Raw genomic sequence first — 25,431 nt, 5'->3', positions numbered from 1 at the left:
AACCACAGGAGCACATTAGAGGATGGGTAACAACAGGAGTGAGGGAGGAAGGGAGCGAGGGAGAGAGGGAGAGGAGAGGTGGAGTTAGTGATGGAGGATCAAGGCGGACAAACAAATGTAAATGTTCAATGATTCGTTTTCTCACAATCCCACAACTCAGTTGATCTGATTGAAAAAATGATGCAAACCAGAGCTACATTTAAATTGTCTTACACTTCCTACAGCTACTTATTTGATCAACAGAAGGGTTAGTAACAGTGAGCTGGGATTTTAACACATTCATTCGCTTAATGATTACAGACAAATAATAAGCATGATGGAGAACACAACTACATACGCTACAGCCCTCTAGGTGGCAATAATGTGCCATTGTTTGCCTGGCCTATAGGAATGTAACGATGCATTATGAATCGGGTTGAACATCAATACGAATGCGTGACAATTTGCATCTGTTGAAATAAAAAGTGAATCGCGCATCAAGGCGTAAGGCGTTAGCTGCGTTATCTCAAAAAGTCAGTGGTCATACCATGACACTACACATGCTAATACAGTAGGTGGCAGTATACACCTGTTAATACTCCAGTTAGTTAGTTATTTTATATATTCTTTTGTATTTAATGTATTGATAGCTAATCATCTTTTAATAAGAGGAGATAAATGATGATTTGCAGCATTTCTGTAAAGAAATGTGCATTTTCTTGTAGTCAGTTATTAGGATAATGATAACAACTGCAGTCAGTTCTTAAAGATAAATGTCCATTATATATATATATTTTTTTTTAGGTAATTTTGTTTTAAAAAAATCTTGATAAAATAATAACATGAGTTGAGTTTCCTGTTACACCGTTATTCACTAATAATATGGCCATTCAAGAGAAATAAAGGCTGCCTCCTTGAAGCTCCAGCCAGAGGCACCAACGCTCTGACAGAATGACAAGTGTAGGGCAAAGACAGAGAGAAAGTAATGTTCTGTTTTTTCCAGGAAATCACAATTAGTTATCTGAGGTTAATTAAGTGAAATTGGACAAACAACTTTGAGTGTTACACTGAGCCTTGGCAGAGTCAATACAGACCAATTTAAGATAAATGCTGGATCCATCACACTGTCTGCACTTTCCTGCTTCTAATCCCAGCTCTTTGGTTTCTTTGATTTCCTTCTGGTACACACCTCTACATTTTTAACTACTATTACTACTTTTATTTTAAAAAACCACAGGCATTCAAATAAAGCTTAAATCATATTTCCACCTGACATAAAACAGCTATAATAAAGTGATTTTTTTTTTAATGTTGATTTCTGCAGGTGATGTTAATGACTAAAACCAGGTCAGACTGGTCTCTGTCTCTCCAACGGCTACGACTAGTTTTATCATCATATCTTTGTAAAGTGTTGAGCTGTGTTACCTTTGATTTGATCTTTCAAATCAAAGTTGACATCATGTTATTACTGAAAATAAAAAGAAAACCTGTTCAAACAATTGAAGCTCATCAACAGGTTCTGATCTAGAACAATCAGATTCATTTCTTTCGCTTCCTGAAAAGTACTGAAAGAGTGGTTTAAATATTGGAGATGGAAAGAAACAGTTTTATTTCAATAGTTCGTCTTAGAACATTATGACTAACCCTTGTGAGTTGCAATAATTACTGATCTGATTTCCAACTACCAAAGCAAATGTAAAACAGTTTATACAACAGCTGGATACAAGATATGAAAGACCACAGGTGAAAATGAGCCACTGGTTGGCTAGCGACTGTCTCAGCACCACGGACAGCTCATTTACTCATTTACTCTCACCTTCCATTTAAATCTTTTCCTATATCCAGCTAACTCTCCTCGTCTTTCTGCTCTTTCAGCTCACTCCACTTCACCGTTTACTCTATCAAACCTCTGAGCTCAAGCAAACAGACTATTAATTACAGAGTCAACAGCCCAACGAGTTGTCACTGGTGCTCAAGTTTCTAATAATCCCATTAGGTCTTCAGGTTCCTCGTCTCCTTCCCTTTTCTTCAGCCCTTAGCATCCTCCGTTCATCTTCCCTTGACGTGGTTGGGATTAATATATTTTGTCGGTCAATGGAGGTGACGAAGGAACTTAAAATGCAGAGGCAGTCATTTGATTTCCAGCTGACAGAGCTGCACATTAGCCCTGCTCTCATCAGCCATGCATTGCCTCTCAGACCTGCTGCCCTGTGTGTGGGGAAACTTTAACCCTTTCATCCTTCACCACAGGCTGTGTTTACCAAATAAAACTCTCTGGAGTGACCTGAACAGCAGAATTGTCTTTTTTGGTATTTTTTTCTATGCATTAGCTGCAAGAAATAGTTTGTGAAATTAAACAGATTAACACAAAATATACCAAATTTTAACACATGAAGGGGCGATGCGCAGAGTTGTCCTGTTCACTGAAGTACCTCAAGCCTAAAATACCACCTTAATGCCCAGCATGTAGACTGGTTAATACTGTTGAGGACAACAACTTAATTTGAAAGAAAGTTATGACACGTCCTAGAAGATACTGTAACAGTAATGATTAAAATTCTCTATGAAGCCTAATTTATATTTACATATTAAAAAAATATATACATTTAAAAAATTTCATCATTTGTGATTTAAAACTTGTGAAATGTTTATTTTGTCATTTTGTTGAACTGATCCGTGCCTAATCGTGGATAATACACAGCTATCCTTCGATTATTCAGATTTAAACATTTTTTATCTCTTGACAGAACAGTTTTTTGTCTACCTTCTTGTGTACTGGACATAAATAACATGTAGATGTCCCCGGTCTCTCAGACGTTAACCTGACATCTGTCACACATGCAGCAGTAAAGAGAGGGATCACAGGGAAAACAGGACACTGCATGACTCTGACACATGAGTGTGTCAGTTTGTGTGTGTGATTATGTGTGTGCGTACTTGCCACACCTTGTCAAGCGTGTCATTGAGCCTTCATATTTTGTTTGATAGAATGGCAGGCACATTTAATAAAGGGTCTAAGTGATGGGGGAACACACACACACACGTGCAGGTACACATGCACATACACACTCGCACAAATAAATTACACAGCGCATCAACACACAGTGCACATCAGTGACATCTGCCTGTTTAACCAGATGCAACAAAAAGCTTGGTATTAAATAGTTGAGGGATATAAGCGGGCACACACACACACACACACACACACACACACTCACAGTGCTCGGCTTTACTGGAGGCCTGATTGCCATCTCCATGGCTCCTTTTTAACAGGGCTGCCAATTGAAATTGAAATTGTATTTTTTGTGTACTATCAGAGCTACCTCTCAGGGTTTTATGCAGAAGTGAGGAGATTTGAAGGGAGACACACACACACACACGCACGCACGCACGCACACACACACACACCTTAAGAATGGAGGGTAAGTCAGGGGCTGTCACTCTTCCATGCACAACATAGAAAGGGAACAAAACACAGACTTATGCTTCTATGCCTTCTATGTAATTCAGCATGTGCACACACACACACGCACACACACTCATACACAAGCTGCTACTCTTCCAAAAGGAGGGGGCCATACTTTAGCATAATCCTGAAACGCCAAAGAAAAGCAGTCCATTAAAATCAGGGCTAACAAATTCTGCACTTTATGTTTCTCTGAGGGAGGGTTAAGTGCAGTCAATAAAAAAGTCAAGGAAAAGGAGGAATGAGAAAGGATGAAGCTAATTTATGTCTGACTTTTTCACTTTTCTTGAGAGAGAAACTCTCTCTCTCTCTCTCTCTCTCTCTCTCTCTCACACACACACACACACACACACACACACACACACACACACACACACCTGTTCATTTTGATTTTAATCTGACACCTGGACTCAGACGAGAGAAGGAGTGTGTTCTCTAGGAACTTAATAAGATTTGTGTTTTCAGCTAAGAGTAGAAATCATAAGGACTTGGCATCGGGTTCTGTCCCAACAAAACAAACTTACTGCTTTCAAACCAAACCCACACAAGGGTTTTGTCATGCTCACATTTAGTGCCAGGTTTCACTGACAAGAAATGTCTAATTCTAATTCAGTTCTAATTCATGTCGTCTCATTAGACAGACAGACAGACAGACAGACAGACAGACAGACAGACAGAAGTGCACTTTCCTGGCTCTTCTCGGGACATTCACACCTATTCAGTGGCAAAAGGAATTAGTTTTGAAGGAAAAATTGACTTCTTTTTAGGGAGTCACATAAAGGTAGAGCGGGGAGGAGACAAAGGGGTGAAGAGAGACGTGGAGAGAAATCAATTTCCCTGTGGTTTTTTTTTTCAATAACCACTGGTCCTTTTCATACATTCTCAATTAGAATCCTCCTAATCAGAAAAATATCTCTTTATTATTGAGATGGAGACAATGGCACTGCTCAACACTTCTACCTGCTCCAAAACTCAGAACTGGTACACAAAGAAGAAAATACTCGGCAGAGAGAAGTGATGCTTGTGATACAAAAAAAATACCACATGTGGAAATCTTTTGGCTCTCCCTGCAACCCAGGAAAACTGATGGTGAACAATGGGCAGCCCAGCACAGCATCTGTCATGGCACAATATAAAAAGATGATCTTGGCACAGAATGGACCCCCAAAAAAAGGAGAAGGAGAAAGAGGAGGGTGCGGGTGAGAAGGGAGAGAGGGTGCGGGAGAGGTGGGAGGGAGGGCCAGCGAGAGGTAATTCATTTGCAAATCAGGCCCTGGCTCTCAGGTCTATTTTGAGCTGCCAGTGTGTGCCAGGAGTTAACAAGGTAATCAGTTTCAATCCTGCCCTTCAATTGTACATCACACCCTCATTCAGAGAATACCAGGCCTTTCTTATAGGAGCTGAGGGGGAAACAGCAATCTGGCTGCCGGATGGCTGCACACACAATACACACAATACACACTCACACCTGAAGACCTCAACTGTGTACACACTCGTCTACGGGAAGTGATATATATATCTGCACACAGAGGCACATTTTTCAAGCACATGGAGTAAAACATTCAAGTCATTCTGTTCATCAATGGTGATGAGTTCACACACTAGGTCAAATATTTTGGCTCTAATGTTAATTATTTGAATAAATGTTTTGGTGTTTAACACACCTGAAGACTGACATTAAATATTAACTCTAAGTTAGTAGTTAGTTATTGGTATTAACCACCTGTTATTGTTGTGTTAACTCAGAAATTTATTAGCAGTTTAATTTTAAATATTGTGAGCTGCGTATGTTTTCTGAGACTTGAGTCAATAACAACACATTAACATTTATAGTGTTACTTCCCAAAAAAATATTTCTGTGTTTAAACATAAAAAAAACAAATAACTAGAACAACAAAACAGTTGAAAAAGAAGTCAATATTCACCAGGCAGATATTAAAATCCTTCTGAATCTTTGTAAATATTCCCTAATGCCTGGCTCTTACAGACTGAGGAAGTAGTAGTGATGCCCTGAGCCGTAAAGCTGAGGGAGCGAAATGTCAAATTTAACCAGGGAGCTAAAGCTGCTCTCGTTCTTTCCTTCTTTCTCTCCGTGTCAGCTGTAAGCCACTGGCCAAGAGGCAGTTACTGCTTCATCTGCATAATCAATATGACAACCTTATTTTTCTGATGCAAACAGGATTTCGCTGGCTGACATGTGTGTGTGTTACAGGCCCAGTCTGCTGCTGGCCAGCCTCAGTCATGGCCCTCTTTAGTGTTAATTAGATTAGGTGCGATTATCCGGCTCTACCTTGCAAGTGTACAGCCGGGATAAAATGTCCACAAAGGCCAGGCTGTCACAGCGACTGGGCTGCGGTCGGCAGGTTATCAGGGGCCAGGGAGACACACTGCACACATTGTTATTCATATCATCTATACAGCATTTTCTGTTGTGCCTTTTTCACTTCTCTTCTTTTGCTCAACGCCCTCCACCGCCTCCACCTCCATGTCTGTGGTGTCAAACTGGACAAAGTAAATCTGTCCTTTTTTTCTCTCTTTTTGTCCATCAATCAGGAAACAAACGTTGGCCGGGAGCATTCAACAAACTGGTTTGAAGATGTTAGGAGGGCGAGTCTGGATGTCTGTGTGACAAGACTTCATATAAAGTACAGTCAAATTAATTTGACCCCAGTGCACAAAAAATAACAGTGATCAGCGGCAGGATTAACACACATGCAGTAACGGTGTCTGGACCATACACTTTCAACCTAACGTTAAAACCCTTCAATGATCACTATTCAGTTTTGGTTGTGAGCTCGTTCACAGCTTAACTGTGTCGGAGCTAAATAAAAAATTAAATACATTTGTTGAAATAAACATGTGCTCAAGCTTTTTGTGAGAGCACAGAATAAAAATCCATAAAAAATACGTCCACCCATTGTTTTAATAAACAGACCCTATAATTAGAATTAAATAAATACTGAAAATAATCAGTGAACACTCATACAAGACTGGTGTGAATGATGTTTATCTCCATACAGCTGCAGAAATTGGCTCCAGTTTATTCAGCTACACTGGAAACAATCGATTATGAATGAATGAATGAATACAGTAACTTTGACTAAATCAGAGCTTCAGAGAGGACTTAACAAAACTCCACTCTGTGACAACTTAAGTCATATCTGACCTCATGGCTGTTAACTGTATATCAATCATGAAGAATGGTTTTTGTACAATCCTCTCTGGCAACATTTCCTTCCATCTCGGAGTAATGGTACTTAACTGAACGTCTGGAACACAGCATTCATGGCCTGATGGAGGTATTCTTGTAATGATCAATGCCATTAGGGAAGACCTACAGAGCTGTATTTCTGTCTAAGAGCAGAAGAGGTCAAATGCATGCTCTCTGCTCACTGAAGGCTGTCCCCTGCTCTTCATCCACTCTGTTACTCTGTCAACAGCCTAAAAGAACAATCACTTTAACTATAGTCTCTTCTCAACCTTCCTCATGAAGACTTCAGTCAACACGTTTCCATGTCTCTATTGCAACACTGGATGTACTGAGAAAAAACATTTATGTTGTCTCTTTTACATATCACTCTTCATAAAAATCCTGTCTCAACACCTTAAAAACACATGGCTGCTCAGCATTTCAACACTGAAAAAAAAAGAAACTGAGCAGAGAAAAGGAAAATTGTTGACAAACACATTTACATAAAGCTACATCGAAGCTGGCCTGCCCCGCTTGCTGCTCATAACCTGCTGCTCATAATCCTTTCTCCATACTCTTCTGATCCATGAAGAAGAGGAGCCAGCCACTTCAACAAGAGCCAGAACCACTGCCATCAGTAGCTCCTCCTTACACAGGTCCATAAAAAGAGAAAAGGATGGAAAAATAAAGGAGGGGAGCAAGGTAATTGGATTGGAGGGGCAGAAGGAGGGGGTCTTCTATTTGGCCAAGTCTGGTCTCTGTCATCAGGCTCCAGGCCTGGCTTCTCTCAGCAGCTCTCAGACGAATCAACACACTCACAGAAAGCCACTGTGCTAGCACGGCGATGCTAACCAGTTCAGGGGACACGCGTTCCCGTGAAGCCTGCAGAACATCACGTGTGCTTGACCATTTTAAACGAGCCGTTAAATGGTTAAACAGATTACAGTCAGCCCTAAGTGGATTGTCACAGCTCCTATCACTCACTCATGGTGTCTGTGCTGTGATTAAAGAGGCCCGGGTTTTCTAACAGTCTCACCACAGAAGGGTCTGTTTGCTGCTGTGTCAGGTCAAGTGTTTCCCTGTACAGGTAATTAATGCAAATGCATTATTATTTTAATTCTTAATTATCAGTTATTTTTCTAAAATCAGGTTAATCACAATCTAGCTGTAAACTAATCACGGATAATCATGATTCACTGAAATAAATCAACATACCCACATATGAAAAAATAACTTTTATCTACTTATATATTGCTAGAACAAAAAGACAAAAGGCAGCAGCTAGATAGTTATTCCTATATCACAATGGCCGTGTGTAAAAAACACAAGAACAAAACAAGAGCATTATTAACAATCAACAAATGTTGAAACCTGATTTTCAAAACCAAGAGTTTGAGAGTCGATCAAGGAACTAATCTACCTCCACCTCCCGTCACATGCACAACTCTGACCTGCACCAGGATCTGTGGTTCGGGGATTAAACCCAACAAGTGTATAAAAAAGACCCAGTTTTTAAAGGCCAGAAGAGAAACAATCATTAAAATTTGTGTGAAAAAAAATGAAACTACGAATTTCCCTCTAGTGAAGGTCGAGTTTATCTTCTCAGGCTGTTTTCTGCCCAATTTACGCCCATTATCTGTAGGAAAAACACACTAATGACTACAGAAAGCCATAGGCCAAGAAACAACGCTCCCAGGATGTGTGTGTTTGTGTGTGGTTCCCCTGGGATTTGTACATTTTTCTACGTGTTTGCACAATGTCCACCTTTTGCATGTAGACATCCTTTCTGTTTACACCCACTCCCCCTCTGCCCCCAACTAATAACCCTGAGCACTCATCCAAATGGATAAATGACTACAGACCCATAAACTTCTCCTCAGCCTCACCCAGGCCTGGTCTTGCTCCTGGCCACCAGGCTACTGCCCAGCTGCCTCCTGATGAACACACAAATGAAAACAGGAACACTAACAGCTCAGAGATTTAAGTCAATGCGAGGGTATCCTCAACAACTGAGGACAGGGTTTAAAGTCTCTCTCTCACTCTCTCTCTCACCTCCCCAGACCCACTCCTAAAGCCAGACACAGCCTAGAGTCCTGAACAAGTGTAGACACACACACATACACACACACACCAGCAGCCAGAGGACCAAACCTCACCACCCATACACACACTCCTAATAGACGGAGTGGATGCTGCAGGCAGGGGCTACTTATGTACAAGTGTAAACACACACACAGGCCTACTGACTTTCTCTGTGTATTACCAACACTAATGAGCTGATGGATGTTCAAAAGAGGCCAAGAAGCAGACACTCACTTCCCTGCACTGAGATGTGGAAAGAGGCTAAATCAACACAGTGAAGGTGAATGAGTGTGTGTTCGTATCAAGGGACTTGTTTTATTTTCTCTCTGCCTCACAGTATCTAAACTTCCAGAGGTCAGACCTAGTTATGACGCGCAGCTACTCAAACTAGGGCCCGTGGCTCCTGCTTGGGCGCTTGCAATAAGGCTGGGTCAGGGACCATCACAAACCCTGAGCTCATTATACCAACTTCACTTTTACACCAGCAGGTAGAGAAAGGGCTGACACCTCCTGACTACTGCCATAAGGGTCTCCACTCCGCTCTGTGTGCCCCAGCGCTCTCTAGCCTCTGCCCATTTAAAATGACATTTAATTGCATCAGACGGTTCAACACTTCTTCAGTCTTTGGACACAGAGGAGGAGTTCAGTCTAATTGGACTGAGCTCAGTCTTTTACTACCGAGGTTACGGGTTGAAAAAGGAAATCACCACGGTCATCATTCTGGAAGGGAAATGACAAAGTGCTCTCCTGACAACGGTTTAGGACTTTGACAAGGTGTTAAGTTTGCATGACTTAATGGCAAAGAGAGGAAGTGCACTGGGTGTGAGGGTGCATTAAACTATTATCAGAAAACCAAAAAGTCTGATGTCACAGAGAAGCAGTTTATCACCTCACATATACAGACATACAGTATATACAGACATAATGGAAGAAAAAGCTGGAGCACATTTGTACGACAGCTCCAGCCGTGGGGACAGCAGAGACTATTTGATTGATGGCTAAGTGACCAAACCAACTGACATTGATTGCACAACAACTTCCTAATTGATACACACACGCTGACATGTGTTATGACACCATGTCTTCTTCTGACCATGTGGGTCACTTCAGGGTCGTAGGTGGTCGCATCTAAGATCTCAGCCAAAAACCGTTCAAGCCACCACTGCGCTCATCAGGCTGGGATCAGAAAAGCCAATGACAAGGCTGTGACTGTGGTTAAATAGTTTCTCCAGAGGTTAAATCAGTAACACACTACTATCAAAAGAAGAAAACAACTTATACTCCCTGATATACTGGACCCCTGGACGATCCTGATCTGCACCAGGCTTTCTGTGGCCCCTGATTTAACCATGTGCTATTTATGGCCCGACAGGACGATCAAAGAGAATTAATAAATCAGTGAAGCCTGAATTTAATTCCTCTCATGATGTATGCAGTGACATCAGCTTAGTTTTTAAAACAGGGATGCTTTCAAAAGATTAGTGCCTGGACTTATTTACTGTGGTCTAGAATCATGTGGTTAGCTCCGCAAAGAAAGGCAGACCATGAACACTGTAGCACACACACATACACACACACAAACACCCTAACATGGGAGGAAAGACAACCTGACAACCACCCATTTACCCTTTGCCACTGGTGAAAGGCAACAAGATCACTTAACAACAGCTCGTCTTTTTCAATAAATTTTGCATGAAAACATGCTGCCGGAGCACAGAGTTGCCTGCTGTCATACGAGAGGAGTGTTAAATGTTTAATGACGACAACACCACACACGCGCCACACACACACACACACACACACAGTGTCAGGGTGCTGCTCACAGGAGCCCCTCTTTTATCCTGACAGACGTTATGAAGCTATAACCTCATGCCTCCCCTATCCCCATCATCAACATCACCCTCCTCACTCCTCTCCCACAACCCGACAAAGGAAACCTGGATGTAAATGAGCTTGGAGGGTAACAGGGAGGGTGTGTGAGTGTATTGGTGAATGAAAAAGAGAGATTTAAAAAAAACCCCCCCCCCCCCCCGTTATGATGAAGGGATAACAAGCAGAAAAGGATGACAAACTGCAGCCTGTCATGTTGTACATGTTCCTGAAAACCCTCACCGCTCTTTTCTCTTTCTTTAGTAAAGCAGATCAGCTGAGACACCTCAATACTCCCATGAGCCACTGGATTCATGGACCTGCTGAAACCTCCAGGAAATCCAGTCCTGACACGCTGTAGTGGTTTCGGTCCGTTTTACGGTAAAGCTACAATAACATTCCACTCTACTTTTCTTCTCAAGCTCCATTTTGGATGGTATTTAGGTCAGGGTTTTGGTTTTCTGTAGGTGGTTCACGTTCAATTGAACAGCCATAATATATACTATATATATATATATATATAATTATCAAATAAACCAAAATTTCACCCTTTGCTTTATTATGGCATATATTATAACACATTAATAAGTGTTAGTATATAAATGTGTTTCCTGTTTGAGGTCAGCACTACGTGGGTTTTACTTATTCCAACACTATTCAGCCTTGAGTAAATGGAGAATGAAACCGTTTGGATAATACAGTAATATTACTGCCACAGGTGGATGCACGCACACACACACACACACACAAATCAATACACAGAGACACACTAAAGCGGGGTCAGAGATAAAGGGACAGATTGCTATCAATGCTAAAGGATATTGAAGCCTTAATAAGAAAACAGATATAGTCTGGCCTTACATTACACTGTTTGCTTTATTTGTTTTAGCCTGATACAGATCTAAGAAAGGTGATATGTAATAGCTTCTTTTTGTTCTATTTTTAAAATAATTGCACTATTAGTCTCCTACTAGTTATTAAATCAGAAGTAACTTTTTTATTTCTGGTTTTGTCTTTGCCTGTTGTGGACCGAGAGTCAAATGCACTGAAGTGCAGCACACACCGTTAGTTTGGTCTGTAACACTCCTGGGATCTACACACATCTCTGCCATTCAATATGACAGACAACAACTGGGTAGCAAACATATTACAACAGCCTCCAATCACATTTGAGGGTGAGGCGCTGGGGAAGAATCAAGGCCACTGTGGTAGAAGAAGAGCAGCAAAGAGAGGCCTCTAAGGTGGTTAGGAGTGCACCACTGAAGTGAACACAAGATGCATGTGCTGTGTGTACATACAGCCTCAATAATACACAACCCACCCTAACGGAATTCGCCAACTTTTCTCACCTTACCAAGGAGTTCACATTTATTGTTTTTTTTTATACATTCATGAGTTCCAGCAGTGGAGATGCAGATGATCTTGTTACATCTCTGCACCAACTCCTCGTGGGACTAACGGGTCAAATCTGACTTAAAGACATCACAAATCATCTGCTGATTTGACCATCTGAATGTGAGCAGCACATCTACGTTCTACATGTCCCTGGTTCCACAGGACTTCTTCTCATGCAACAGGGAGTCATTTCTCATTTCAGGTGCGTACTTTTCTGCATGTTTGTTTTCAGGGAGAAAATGTAGAAAGAAAGGAATTGATGGATGGAAGAAGGAGGTGATGGATGGACAGAAGGTGGAGCAGAGACTGACCACCAAAGTTAGGTCTTTATTATAGCACACCTGGTTTTGATGGAGTTGTTAGTATGAAGATGGTGCTTTATCTCTTACCCTTTCCTGTCAGACTTGTCTTTGCTCTTGTCTTTATCTTTGTCCTTGGCTCTGTCTCTTCCTCTGTCCCTCTCCCGCTCTCGGTCGTGGCCCTTCCGGTGGCTCCGGTCTCGCTCTTTGCTGCGGCTGCGACTTTTGCGACGGCTGTGGCTGCGGCTCCTTTTGCGGCTGCGACTTCTTCGACGGCTCCGACTCCCACTCCAACTGCGAGACCTTCTGTGGTGAGAATGAAAAGATCACAGATAAATCATGTTTAGCGTAATAAGACATCCATCCATCCATCCATACATCCATCCATCCATCCATTTTCATCCGCTTAAACCCTCCCTGAACCTTCCTGTGGGTGGTGAGTCCACTGGAAGGTACCAACCGCCCTAACCGGGATTCGAACTTTACCAGGAGGGGAACCCTGGGGTTTCACACCAATGACAGAGACACTGCCTCTGGGCCAAAGCGCCATAATAAGACATAATGATCTTTCAAACTGTTGTTAAATTTTCAGTTGATGGTAATTTTTTTTAAACTGTCCATCTTTCTGTGGCTGGGCACCAAAATTTCAATTTGACATGATGATAATTAGCGCCATCAAGATGCACAAAAAGATGCACAAAAAACACCAACACATCATTCCTGGCATTCAAGTATAATAATAATTGTATCACTTGGATTAGTCACAAACAACAACAGGTGTGAAACACACAAACCTACATAATGTCAGTATTTCTGTTCCAGAAATATACAGATTGGTTTTGCTTTAATCACTGACTCTTCTAAGTCGAAAGTGCTACAGAATACTGATGCAGAATCATGTAACAAAATATTGCAATAGCACATCAATATTTTCTTAGACCCATACAAATGATGTAGTCACATCATATTAACTGTAAATTAGACTTGTTTTTTTTTTCATTTTCATATGCACTTCACATGTGTAATACACACACACACACACACACACAGGATCACACACACAGGAGAAATGGAGCCAATTAGAGATGGGCTCAGAAACGTCCTTTCTGCAGTATTGATTCTGACACTGGCCTCCTGGTCTGAAATAGATTTACAATGGGAAATGTACGCTGTTAGTTATGATACACACACACACACACACCAAAGAGAATTGAAAGTGTAACTCATATCTCAATACAGTGCCATACGGGTGTAAAAACAAATTACTAAAACATCAGCACTTATTTATGTGACACTGCACATGATTCTATTAATGCAGGAAAAAACACTTTGACATATTCCCCTCCACCGTGACCATGTACAGAATGTGTGCGTGCGAGCCTCTGACCATTTATTGAAATCCCAGTAGAAATCGGCAGCTAAGATGACGTTATTTTCCATCATCTATCATTTTATTGATTTGTCTATAAAAACAGTCAAACCTGCTGTCCGCAAACTTTATTGCTTTCCCCCCTTTTATTAGTTTGCAGTTTGGGACATCCAGAGCTGTCTCTCTGCCGACAGAAAACTAATCATTTTCTTCAGACGCCTGTCACCATCTTAAAAGACAACCCTCTGACAACTGTTGCAATCAATTAGGCGGGGGCGATCCCTGTCTCTGGGGAGTGGGCTGCAGTGTTTCTGTGTCTCTGAAAGTCTCTCAGACAGACAGACAGTGAGACAGTAACAACAAACTGAAGTTTGCTTTCACAAACATTTCAAATTGGAGGGTTTTTTAAAAATTTAAACCCAGAAAACTAAATTCACTATGTTAATTATTTAATTAAACTCCATCTTACAATCAATCACTTTATCCCTCAGTACAGTAGGTTGAAGCTACGCTGCTAAGCAAACACAAAAGTTGCATGTTGTGGTTAAATATCACTCACATCACCATTCTCTGCCCAGCAATAAAGCGAATAAAAGGCTTTTAATAAATCACTAAAAGACCTTTAGTTTATTGACTATAGGAAAATGTAGGAACAAAGTAATCGCTTCAAAGAAGCCCTCCTCCTGATGATAGTAAATGTTTACTATGAAGTAATAAAAACTCCAGATACTTTTATTTGAGTGTGCACTCACAAAGCCAAATAATTGATTGAGAATTCAGGAATATTAATTAAATAAATGAATGACTGCTCCAACATTCTCAATGCCACTGTAATATGAGCTACAAAAATCTCTGATGGAGACATGGAGCAGGGATGTGAATCCATTTACTGGGTCTAAAGTCATGTAAGATGTTTTTTTTTACATTAGATTCGAAGTTATAAAAATTTAGAGGTTTAGAGACTACAACTCTGTCTTAAAGACCAAAGGCTGACTGGCTGTGGTCACTGCCAGGACTTCTCTGGCAGTGACCACAGACGGATAAGAATTGAACTGGGCAGATCAGAGGGAGGAGTGAAGCAGTTTGGAGGTAAAGTTAGGGAGAATACGGCACTACAAAATTTCCCCTACAGTGTAATAAGGAATAAATATCACGATAATCAAAGTTTTCACAGATCTTTTCTGGTTTAATCCAGTGTTTACTGGAGCTTCAACTGTTGTAGTCACATCTAATGGAAAAGAAAAAGACAAACATTGGCCATTATGGACGGTGCTGAATGACCGGGTGAAGTAATCCATCAATAAACTTTGGAATGAGTAAATCTGTGTGTTGACATCGTCTGCATATGTTTGCAATCAGCAGAACATGAGCAGGAATACAAGAGAGTTGCAGGCTTCCAAGTTCCAGTCTTCTATTTACAGCCAAGCTAATAGTGGCCAGAAGCAGCAGATGCAATAAACCCAGTTCCTCTGTCTCCATCGTTCTGCTCCTCTCGCTCCATTTTTTTTAACCTCTGATTGCAAATAAAACAGCCCACTTCTGGGGTGTGCAGCAAATTAAATCTACTGTAGTTAATAGAGTGAGCCTCTGCTGCTAAATGTCAATTTCCTGACCAAGTCCTTCCCCTTGGAGAATGATTAGCTAATTTGGGGCTGGGGTAAATGGGCTAATGCAGGACACACACAGATAAACAGCCACAGTTGGACCTCATGCCAAGCCCTTCCCGTGCTTTACATTTTACTCGCCTTATTATCTCCAGGGAAAATGGGTCCCCCTATGGCCTAAACATATTTTCATATCTGGTAAAAGGCTCTTGCTGGCTCCCCCCCCCTCCACACACACACACACACACAGACACACAGACACACATACACAATCCAGCCTTGGATACTCTTTCCTCCATTCCTTCCTCGTTTCACTGTCCAGTCCATTAAATTGCAGCTCACCATTGGCCGGGACCATTTTCGAATTATCAATGGAGTAATTATGCTGTATGTTGGGTGCTGGGCTGAGTCTTATCACTCCTGACCCCCCGCTGCATATCAGGATATGATCCCAAACCACAACCTATTGGGGTAATTATGTGACTGGGTGTGAAGCTGGATGGTCGACCCCCCTTCTCCTTATCTGTCTGTATTCTATTTCTGTTTTCATTTAAAATGTGTGACTAATAGCAGCGACACGGCAACTCTTATGTCAGATACAGGTGAACATCTCCAAGGGAATCGGTTGAACAGTTCAATCTCTTTTCAAATAACTTAGTGTACTAATGGGGAACATATAAACGCATTAACATACAAACCTTTTTTGACCTTTTCCTGCCTGTATGTGCATGTGCAGCATTGGCACTTATTCATTACAGTTGTATGTTATATACAGTATAACATGATTTACTCATCCAAAGGCAGTGATGTTGCCAGAGACTCCGTAATTGAATAAAATCTCTGCTATATTAACACTGTAGTGTTTCACTGTGGGCTGATGGTAAAAACCCCAGTTTGACCAGATGTTCTTTTAACTAATTAATTAATAATCCAGGTCACACAGGTGTAATCGTGGGTCAGAAAGTTCCAAGAAAGATTTTAATCACTAAAACTTGAATGTGGTGGTGTCAGGCATCAAGCTGTGATGTTTTATTTAATCAGGTTTTTCAACCTTCAAATCCAAAGTTCAATGGAACTGGCCCCGGAAATAATGATGAAAGCTTTGCAACAACATTTGCTGGAACCAATACAGAAAGAACATTTAAAGGAAGTAGAAGTAGCATTTAAAGTAGTCCCTTGACTTCTGGATGTCAGTAGGATAATCCAAGATTAGTGCTTTTTAATTGAATTATCTCAATAAAGATAATACAAATTCAAGAAATTCCAAGCTGATGTTATGTTAATAAACTCCATAATTCTAAACCTGTGGAGTAAAAACTGAAATTAATATCCAAGGGAAACAAACATAATCTGACAAATTAAAATCAAACAGTACCTTTAAGGTACATGAACAAAGTACAGTTAGACTAGCCAATAATGGTGATATACAGCACTATACACAGGCATTCTTTAGAAAGAAATGTTGTTACCGACTGAGACAATTTAAAGTTAAAAATGTATTGTTTTCCAGTCAACTTGTTCCAAGTAATTGATGAATACAGCAGAGACTTTTAGGAAACCTTTAAATTAGTTTCAAAGCTCTGGTATTTATACATTGGATTTATAACAAGAGAACTGCACACACATGCAAATACACTAATAAAAAAAATTGGCTTTTCTCAGCAACACACAGATTTGAAAACTGTGAAAAAATAAAGGCTAATATTTGAAGAGTTTCATTAATTTGCTGTTCCCTGCCGAGTGGTTTCCACTGACAGCGCACGCAGCAGCAGCTTCATGATCAAGTTAAAAGTCACTTTTCTTTTTTGTTTCCGCCATTTCAATATGTTTAAAAAGCACCTTGAATGAGAAATGTGTATTTCCCGCTGCCAAAAGACGTGGAAAACAGCTGTTCCTGCCCGGTGCTGCTTGCTAAATGAAATGCAAATATGTTAACCATCCAGAATTTATTACTTTTGAGTGCTCTTCAAACACAACGGCAGACACAAGTTTAATTTATGATATTTCTCTAATTATAAGAGCTGTTGAAATCATTTCCCAGGCTGCTTCCTCCTCCCAGGCAGCCCCATTATCTGTTCGCTCAGTTCACAGAACACGCACGCACACACACACGCATACTTTCAGACTCATACACACACAAACACACTGAATAACACACACAAAATCACTGCAAAGAAGTTGGCTGTGAGCACAATTAAAACAGCAAAGACTGAGCATGAATTTTTCACCGATTTTTTTTCCTTCTCCCCGAACATCAAACAAGTAATGTTTAGATTTGTCATAATCTTTAGCTGACTTTTTTTTATTTAGCAGTCATCAACAGAGAAGTCTGCAGAGGCCAGCAGAAATGAGACTTCATGCAGGCCACCCACTCGCTGCACCCCCACACCCATCCAAACACACACAGTTAGAGCCACAAGCCACAAGGTCAAGCCATTTAGCAGAGTTCAAAGGCCTTCAAAGAGACTCAGATCTATATGAACCTACAACCACCAGCCGCCAACGATGACGATGAGAGAAAAGACAACTTTCTGCAGCACTGATGTTGTTTCTGTATACGTGCACGTGTGTGTATTATGTTCATGCCTCTGTGCATCTTCATGGCCACATATGCCCAGTGTCACTCAGCCTCCTCATCGCAATCCTAAACTTGGTCTTATGGGTTAGCTGTGGCGACCTCTGACCTCCGTGCAGCCACAGTTTGACATGACACTCATTAACAGCTGCAGTTTTGGGGCTGGTGGGGTAGAAGGGCTGGCTCAGGCACTCAGTCCTGACACAAGGTCAAGTAGAGGTCACTTTCAGACTAGGTGCTAACTCGTTAACTCACTCAAAGCGACTCAAGCTATTGAAACCCAGGGTTTCCATCTTGGCCACAATTAGTGAGTTAGATTTAGGTGAGAGTTGTTTTAGTTGTCATTGCCTCCATCTGTAACAAGGTGAAAAGTGGTGGCAGAGGCGGGGGGCGACAAAGGAGACAGAGGAGGAGGGAGAACCAGTCCAGACGTGGGGAGATAACAGGTGAAGGACAGCGAGAGGTCGTGGAAAAAAGGAGTAATAACAAAAAAGAAGGAAATTGGGTTTTTTTTTTAAAGTTGCGGAGCCAAAGGTAATAAAAAAATGTAAAAGCATGAAAGGGAAAAGGAAAAAGAGAAATGGAAAATAGAGCAGACAACCGTGCTTCACCAAAGGCTGGCTCCAATTAGCAGGTGTGCTCTCAGACGCTCACTCCCTCTCCCTCTCTGGTCAGGAAAGATGTATTTTTCTACTTTTATACACATGTATTTATGAAGTGACAGGAGATCTGAGGGCCCTTAGCATAACAGCTTTAGATTGTTTAAATGTGGACCGCTCGGCCCCATGTGCCTAAGTGATTTAGAAACCTCACAACTCCGGTATAAGAAAAATCATAAACGCTGAGACAAACCATGTGGGTGGACAGTAAAAGGTACCGAGGAACGGGACGACAAAAAGCAGACGCACATTCCACGACTAAAGGGGAAACTACACTTAATTAAACACCCAAGACAAAAGTGGTGTAGGGCCCTGTAAAAAACATAACACTGATGGTTTTGGCCACTCGGTGAAATAAGGTAAAGTTGTAGTCTCACTGAACAGAGGACTGTCTCACCTTGTCTTTATTTCAAGAACAACATCTGAGACAAAAATTGTACAAAAAAAGTAAAAGGAAAGAAGAAAAAAAAAACTCTACCTTCTGGAAATAAAGGCTTTACCTTCAAAAATTCTCTCTCATTTTATCGTCTTCTTGACCAAGCAATAAAAATAGAAGTAACCAAATAAGCAAGGAAAAATCTGCCTTGTTTTTAACAATCAGTGATTGACACGAGTTCTGGTAGACAAGTTTTTTTTTTTTTGTTCAGTCTCTATTAACACATCATTTATGTTTTACCATGTATTCAAAAGGGACGAATATAAATGATGATTACTACTATGGCTTTCAAATGATTACAATTTTAAATTGTAATTGTAATTTTAAATTGAAGTATGTTAGCTACAGGAAGTGTGTGTGTGTGAGAGAGAGAGAGAGAGAGAGAGAAAGAAATAGCTGCATTAAGATATTTAGCATTAATCCATTCTTACATTAACTTTAACACACTAACAATCTGAATTCTTCATTTGAGTTTGTAGATTTAGGTACAATTGCATGGTAAGAAAAAAAAAAGGTAATAGCCTTTAAGTAATTGCATTTTTTTCCTGGTCTGATTTGAAGCCAAAGTAACATCAATGAGCTCTTCGTTCAACCAGTCACAGAAATGAGTCCAATCTTTGTTTGGCCAATCATACGACATATGTTGGCCACATATCCTGAGGACGATCCATCTCTGTCCACACATCCCACTCATGTCCTTGACTTAGACAAAACAAATTTTCAGAACAAACCTTGTGCACATACTGGGAAAATGTTTAATTACATCTAAAAATGACTGTCTAAACTTCAGATGATCATTGTTTCTATTCTCTGCAGCTCTCCCTCATTTTTCTCTACTTTTTCAACAAATAAATCACTAAAGTTGTGAGCGAAACCACATGCTTGTGTGGGAGAGTGTGTTGGGATGTGTGTTTGTGTAAGTCCCTTGCTTGGCCAAAGTGAACTGACAAATGTAGGCAACGGTTCCGTTAGCTGGCAATTGGCTCACACGCTGTTTGGTGTGGGGTGGGAGAGTTAGGGGGGTGTTATTTTGGCAGGACAACACACATGGCTCTGCTTAGGAGCAGCTAAGTGAGGTGTTCACACACACTTAATCCTGGGCCATCATTCAAACGCTCTCATGACACAGACACTAAAAATAATGGGAATGTTCTAATGTGCATGAGAAATTAGGGCTGAAAATGACAAATGGTAAACATGTGCTGCATAAACAGCATCCACTCTTAATAGGGCTGAGACCAGAGGGAGTACTAATATAAATGTAATGTACTAGTCCAAGTGTAGTCCCGTGTGCTGCAGGCATCCATACGGTTAATAAGACAACATGGGGGGACTGAGGTTTGTCCACGCAGGCTCCCTGGGCTCAGGTCTCCACGGACCAACTCTAAACCTGGCCACTGAATCACACACAGCATCATTACACAGCTGATGTGTGTGGTTAAACTGAAGCTCAGACAGACGGTCGCGTTTATCTGTGCATACATTACGAGCAGAAGCTGTTAATTAACAGGGAGAAAACAGACTCAAAAGAAATAAAAAAGTTTTCCTAAATGACTACTTAGCAAGGTGACCTCTGGGGGCAGTAGCCGTCACTCTTGAACCTGCTGTCCAGCTGCGCTAGGGACACAGGTGGTCAATGTGCAGGTCGGGCAAGAGGCAGGAGGCAACTGGTAGAGTCCCCCTTGCTCCCTGAGTCTCTCACTCTCTCCCCATGTATCATAGTCTCTTTATCTCTCCCCCACCAACCCCCCCACCACCATGCTCCTCCTCCCACAGCGTTATTAGACCCAGGGCTCTGCCGTGGCTGCAAACAGCTCATTGACAACACACAGGGCCTACCAATTAGAAATAATTAGACAGTCATTTCAGTGGCAAGTCTTTTTAAGTGCATATATAACGATGCAATGATGCTTATTAGCTGGCCTGAACCAGCGAGGACCGAGGCCTCAAACGCTTTGGCGCTGGAGAAAATAATTATGCCAGTGATCACAAAGCAAGCTGCAAATCTCTGTACTTCACCTCCACACATTTCAAAAATCCACTTCATTAGCTTCTGTAATTAATCCTCCATTAATTGCCGGAAAAGCCCGGTTTACCTCCCTTCGTCTCTAATTATCATCTTATAAATAGTTATGGTTTTAATTAATGTGTTCATTAGGCAGGATATTTCTCTCAAAGCCTCGCTGGGAGCCAAAGGTCCGGCTTGGCTCTCTCTGAAGCCTCACCAGCCAGAAGGTGAGGCCATCCTGCCTGCATTTGCTTTTATTTTACTACATTCAACCTCCTAATTGGCATTTAAAACCCAATTTGGAAGAACTTCAAGAAGCTCAAATAGGAAAGAGAGACAGAGAGATGGCAGGAAAGAGAGGAAAGAAAATAGATTCACTGGGTTGGTTCATTTTCCTCTGCCAGTACTGAGAGCGTTTGTCTCTTTGTCTTTCTCCTGGCCTGACCACATGGCTGAGGTTTTTTTTTCTCTCTGTCACTGAGTGACAACAATGAAGCCTTATTAAATGATTTAAGGCTGAGGCAAAAAAGGGGCTACATTTCAAAACAGAGCAAAAATTAAATTATCAAAAAACATCAGGAGGAGCAGCACACTCCTGTTTCAGCCATTAAACAGTCAGAAATGGTCTTAACTTCACAGATTTGATGTCACTTCATGACACCTGAAATTATACACATGAGAGATTTTCTTCATTTTTTAAACAGTAAAGTGAATAAGTATATTATTAGGGCTGGGACTTTTATGTGTTAATTTCACACAAGTAACACTGTTGCACACATTCCTGCCCAGGTGGTGGTGATAATGTACCTAAAGTTTCATCGCCTAAGGATTTATTGAGTGATGTCAGCTTAGTACAACAGACAGACACCAGAGCTAATGCTTTTTTAATTGATTTTTTTTTGTTACTATCTGATTAAAACAATGCTATAATTACAAATAATTCATTATAAACCTCTAATTAAATTGATCATTTTTTATTCTCATCCCATTAAATGTTATATTCACAAACCTAAAAGTAGTAAACTGATATTTTCTTTTATATTAAGGAACTGCTGTTATGGACAAACCAGACCCATGTGCCTGTAGATAAAATACACAAAGATTTTCTAAATCTAACTAAAAACATTTTGTTATACTATCCATTGTATTCATTAGAACTTTTAACCTCTGTATCTTTTTTCTTTAGTTTTGTTATTGCTCCACCTGTTCACGTATAATTATACTAACAAGGAGCCGATACAAAATATTAGAAAGGAAATAAACAGAAGAGAGAAGAAGTGCCTCCCCCACACTTGGAAGTTTGAACAAAAGAAAATGTAAATAACTCTTTGTCAAATTTTTTATTTGAATTTTCTTAACAATAATATGGGACCTATGTGTGCATTCTACATATTTTAACTTCTCACCTTTGTTGTACAGATTGACCAAGAATTATAGTAAACAGTGTCCCAGATCCCACTCCTTTGTTTACAGTTTAAATAGATTCACGTCTTGAGAAATGTTTTTACTGCAGACGGCTGTAAATGATCCTCAGTCACATTGAGCTCAGTTTGAGCAGGAGGTCTGATTAGGGTGTAATACCAGAGGTCACCAGCTGATCCCTGATCAGTTGAACAAAATGATTAGCTCTAATTAATCATCTTAGGGTTCAGAATTAGAACATCATCCTAAATACACAAAAATCATTGGTTGAAACAACAACAACACTTTAAAAAGGAAAGTGTATCTAAAGAAACAAAACTGATTACACCTCTAGGTTGCACCACAACATGTTTTAAACATTATCACAGTCTGTTCAATGATGTGGTTCCTAAACTTTTTCTGCAGCGCCCGCCTTTAGCAGACAGGACTATTTGGCGTCCCCCTCACATCGACACATTACAGCTGTTGCTTCAAAACTACTTTTACTTTATTTAAAACACTGTTCTTCCTACACAACTGCTATTGTAATTGAACAAAGGAAATGCATTACAACGCAGTGTAATTTTCCACTGTGTCAACAATAAAGAAAATATTTCAATGGAAGTTAATTTCCATTGCTGTGCCCCCTCCAGCGTTAGTTTCATGCCTCCTGGTGTGCTTGCCCCTCCCTTTGAGAACCACCAGTTTAACAGATGGCTAAAATGAGAAAATAGATTGATTCTTCTGTTCAATGGAGTTTGGATGTTCTACCTGTGTGTGGGTTTTGTGAGTGAATATGAGCAGGAGTTGTTGTTTGTCTCTACAAATGGCCCAGTAATGAACTGGAGATCTGTTTAGTTGAAATGTTTATCCTGAACAGAGATAAGTGATGTAAGATGACTGAGTGAATTCCATGTTTGTGAAATATTCTGGGATTGTAACTCCATTGTTGTTTCTATAAGAGACAACTGCTGTGATGGTTTTGGTGAAGGTGTGTTTGTTGGTCGGTGTAGACTCTACAGTCAGGTTTCCACCCAGGGGAGTGGGCTGGTGTGTTTTGAGGCTGCAGGAGGGAGGGTTGCAGTAAAGTGGAATAGGACTGGCTTGGCAGAAGTGAAGGGTGGGTGAGGGGTTGGAGGGCCCCCCCTTTTTTGCAGTAGAGGGAAACAGTGCTTGCGGCGAGGCAGGGATGAAAGCGGCTGTCTGTGTCACTCACTTATTCCTCCCTTTGGTAAATAAAGGTTTCTGACAACAAAGCTGAGCAGCGCCTGAGTGGCCTTTACAGCAGATAAATGAAAAAAGACAACAGACAGAGAGACAGAGAGAACAGGAGAGGGAATGAGACAACAAAAGCTTTCAGAAATCAAATGTGGAAGCATGTTGATTTTTATGGAGCAGAGAAGTTGTAGCCAGAGTAAATAAGGTCAGCCTTCAGCTTAAATCCACACTTTGTTTGCCCACTATGTTAAGACGACAGTGAAACATCATTCCGAAGACCAAGAACAGGTGCAAAGACCAAGAAATAATAGACCCCAGATAATAAGGATTTGGAATTAAATTGTACAAAGCAGACATGTGAAACTAACCAGCTGCGGGAGCCAAAATGAAAACTGGGTTTTCATGTGATTTATTTTTTCAGTTGGATTATGGCAGGTTTGTCAAAATTTCCCAAAGTGAATAAAGACACAATTTTTTAAAACAAAAAATGTAGGGAAGTTCCAAGGCAACTAACCATTGTTAGTTGCCAAGAAGTTCCAAGGCAACTAACCATTGTTAACAGGCCACTGGTTTGAGAACCACTGCTCTAACACATCACAAGAATTTGATTGGCTGATATTTTGAACCTATTCGTATTCAATGCAGGATGCATTTCCAGGATATTTAGCTAGAAAATATTGTGATTTGTTTTTCAGGTTTTCCTCAAGAAACCTGGACTACAAAGTCCCTCAGATCTAGTTTTCTTCTGATAAAGTGATAAAGTGATTTGTAATTCTGTGGTTTTGGGGACTTTGTGTGTTCAATAACCTAGATGTATGAAAGTGCACATTGAAAGAAGTCTGAATGTTTTACTGATTTGTTGATGAATCCAAGTTTTCACTTGTCATGTCCTCAACACACTCGTGTGGCTAGTCTTCCTGAAGTCAGTGACACCCTGAGCCACCTGATCCAGTGCACACACTCGCTCTCATTCACACCTACAAAATAAGAGCAACAGAAAACTGTGTGTAAATTTTTTTTTATTTTAAAAAAAGACAGAGAAGCAGCTAAAACAGGTGCAGTAAAAATTGTGTGGCCACAGAGTTCAGCCATAAACTCCAATGATTTTCTTCACCACATCTCTGTCTTCTTGCATCCAACTTGCCTGCATCCTTGTCCTTTTTTTTACTTCCCTACAATTACTGACCCCAGCCTTTCTCATTTCACAGCAACCCTAATGACCTTTTGCCCGCTCCATCTTGGTCGTTGGCAGTGTAACTCATCCAGCAGATGTACAACACCTCATTTCATACTGGAGGAAATTGCTGCGTGAAATAAATACCAGGTCATTCCTCACCCCTGCATATGAGCAGACCTCCCTATACCACCTCACCCCAACCATCCACCTCACACACGGTCTCCTCCCAAATCCAGTTCATAGTAGGGGTGTAGGAAAATATTGATATGCCGATATTTATTTAAACAAAAAACGTGTAAATATTCATGGCGTTAGTTCATTTTATTTTGCTTTTATTTCTTCTCTGTTGATTACAAATGTAGACCCCTCTGTTCTAACTTCAGTAACCTGATGTTAAGAATGTAACAGCATTATGTGTTGACAGTTAACAGTTCCTACAGTTAAATTGTTTTTAAAAAAAACCTGTATCGTGGTAGGTATCGTATCACCAGCTTTTTGCCAATACATTCCTAAATACCTAAGTAGTGAGGCAAAGGCGTTCAAGGTTTAGGTGCTTTCACGTTCACACAGCAGGCAAACATAACCAAATTTACCCACATATATGACCCACATCTGATTTTTATGACAGTGGTAACAGCACACCTCTACTCTGGTTCCAAAACCAATCCAGACTACTTTCATATTTGGTGCTAGATTGCTTTCTC

General features: G+C 40.7%; 1 protein-coding gene across 1 annotated transcript in view; it reads right to left on the bottom strand.

Moving 5' to 3' along the window:
- The window catches only part of rsrc1 (arginine/serine-rich coiled-coil 1), a 93,694-nt gene that overhangs the window by 61,045 nt on the left and 7,218 nt on the right, over positions 1-25,431 (bottom strand). Inside the window, exon 4 of the mRNA XM_008309742.3 lies at positions 12,371-12,586. Coding sequence (XP_008307964.1) covers positions 12,371-12,586 — 216 coding nt within the window. The remainder of the gene's footprint in view (positions 1-12,370; positions 12,587-25,431) is intronic.

This window comes from Cynoglossus semilaevis, chromosome 4 (assembly GCF_000523025.1).
Source record: "Cynoglossus semilaevis isolate Cse_v1.0 chromosome 4, Cse_v1.0, whole genome shotgun sequence".
Lineage (NCBI taxonomy): Eukaryota > Metazoa > Chordata > Actinopteri > Pleuronectiformes > Cynoglossidae > Cynoglossus > Cynoglossus semilaevis.
This window is presented reverse-complemented; position numbering and strand designations above follow the sequence as displayed.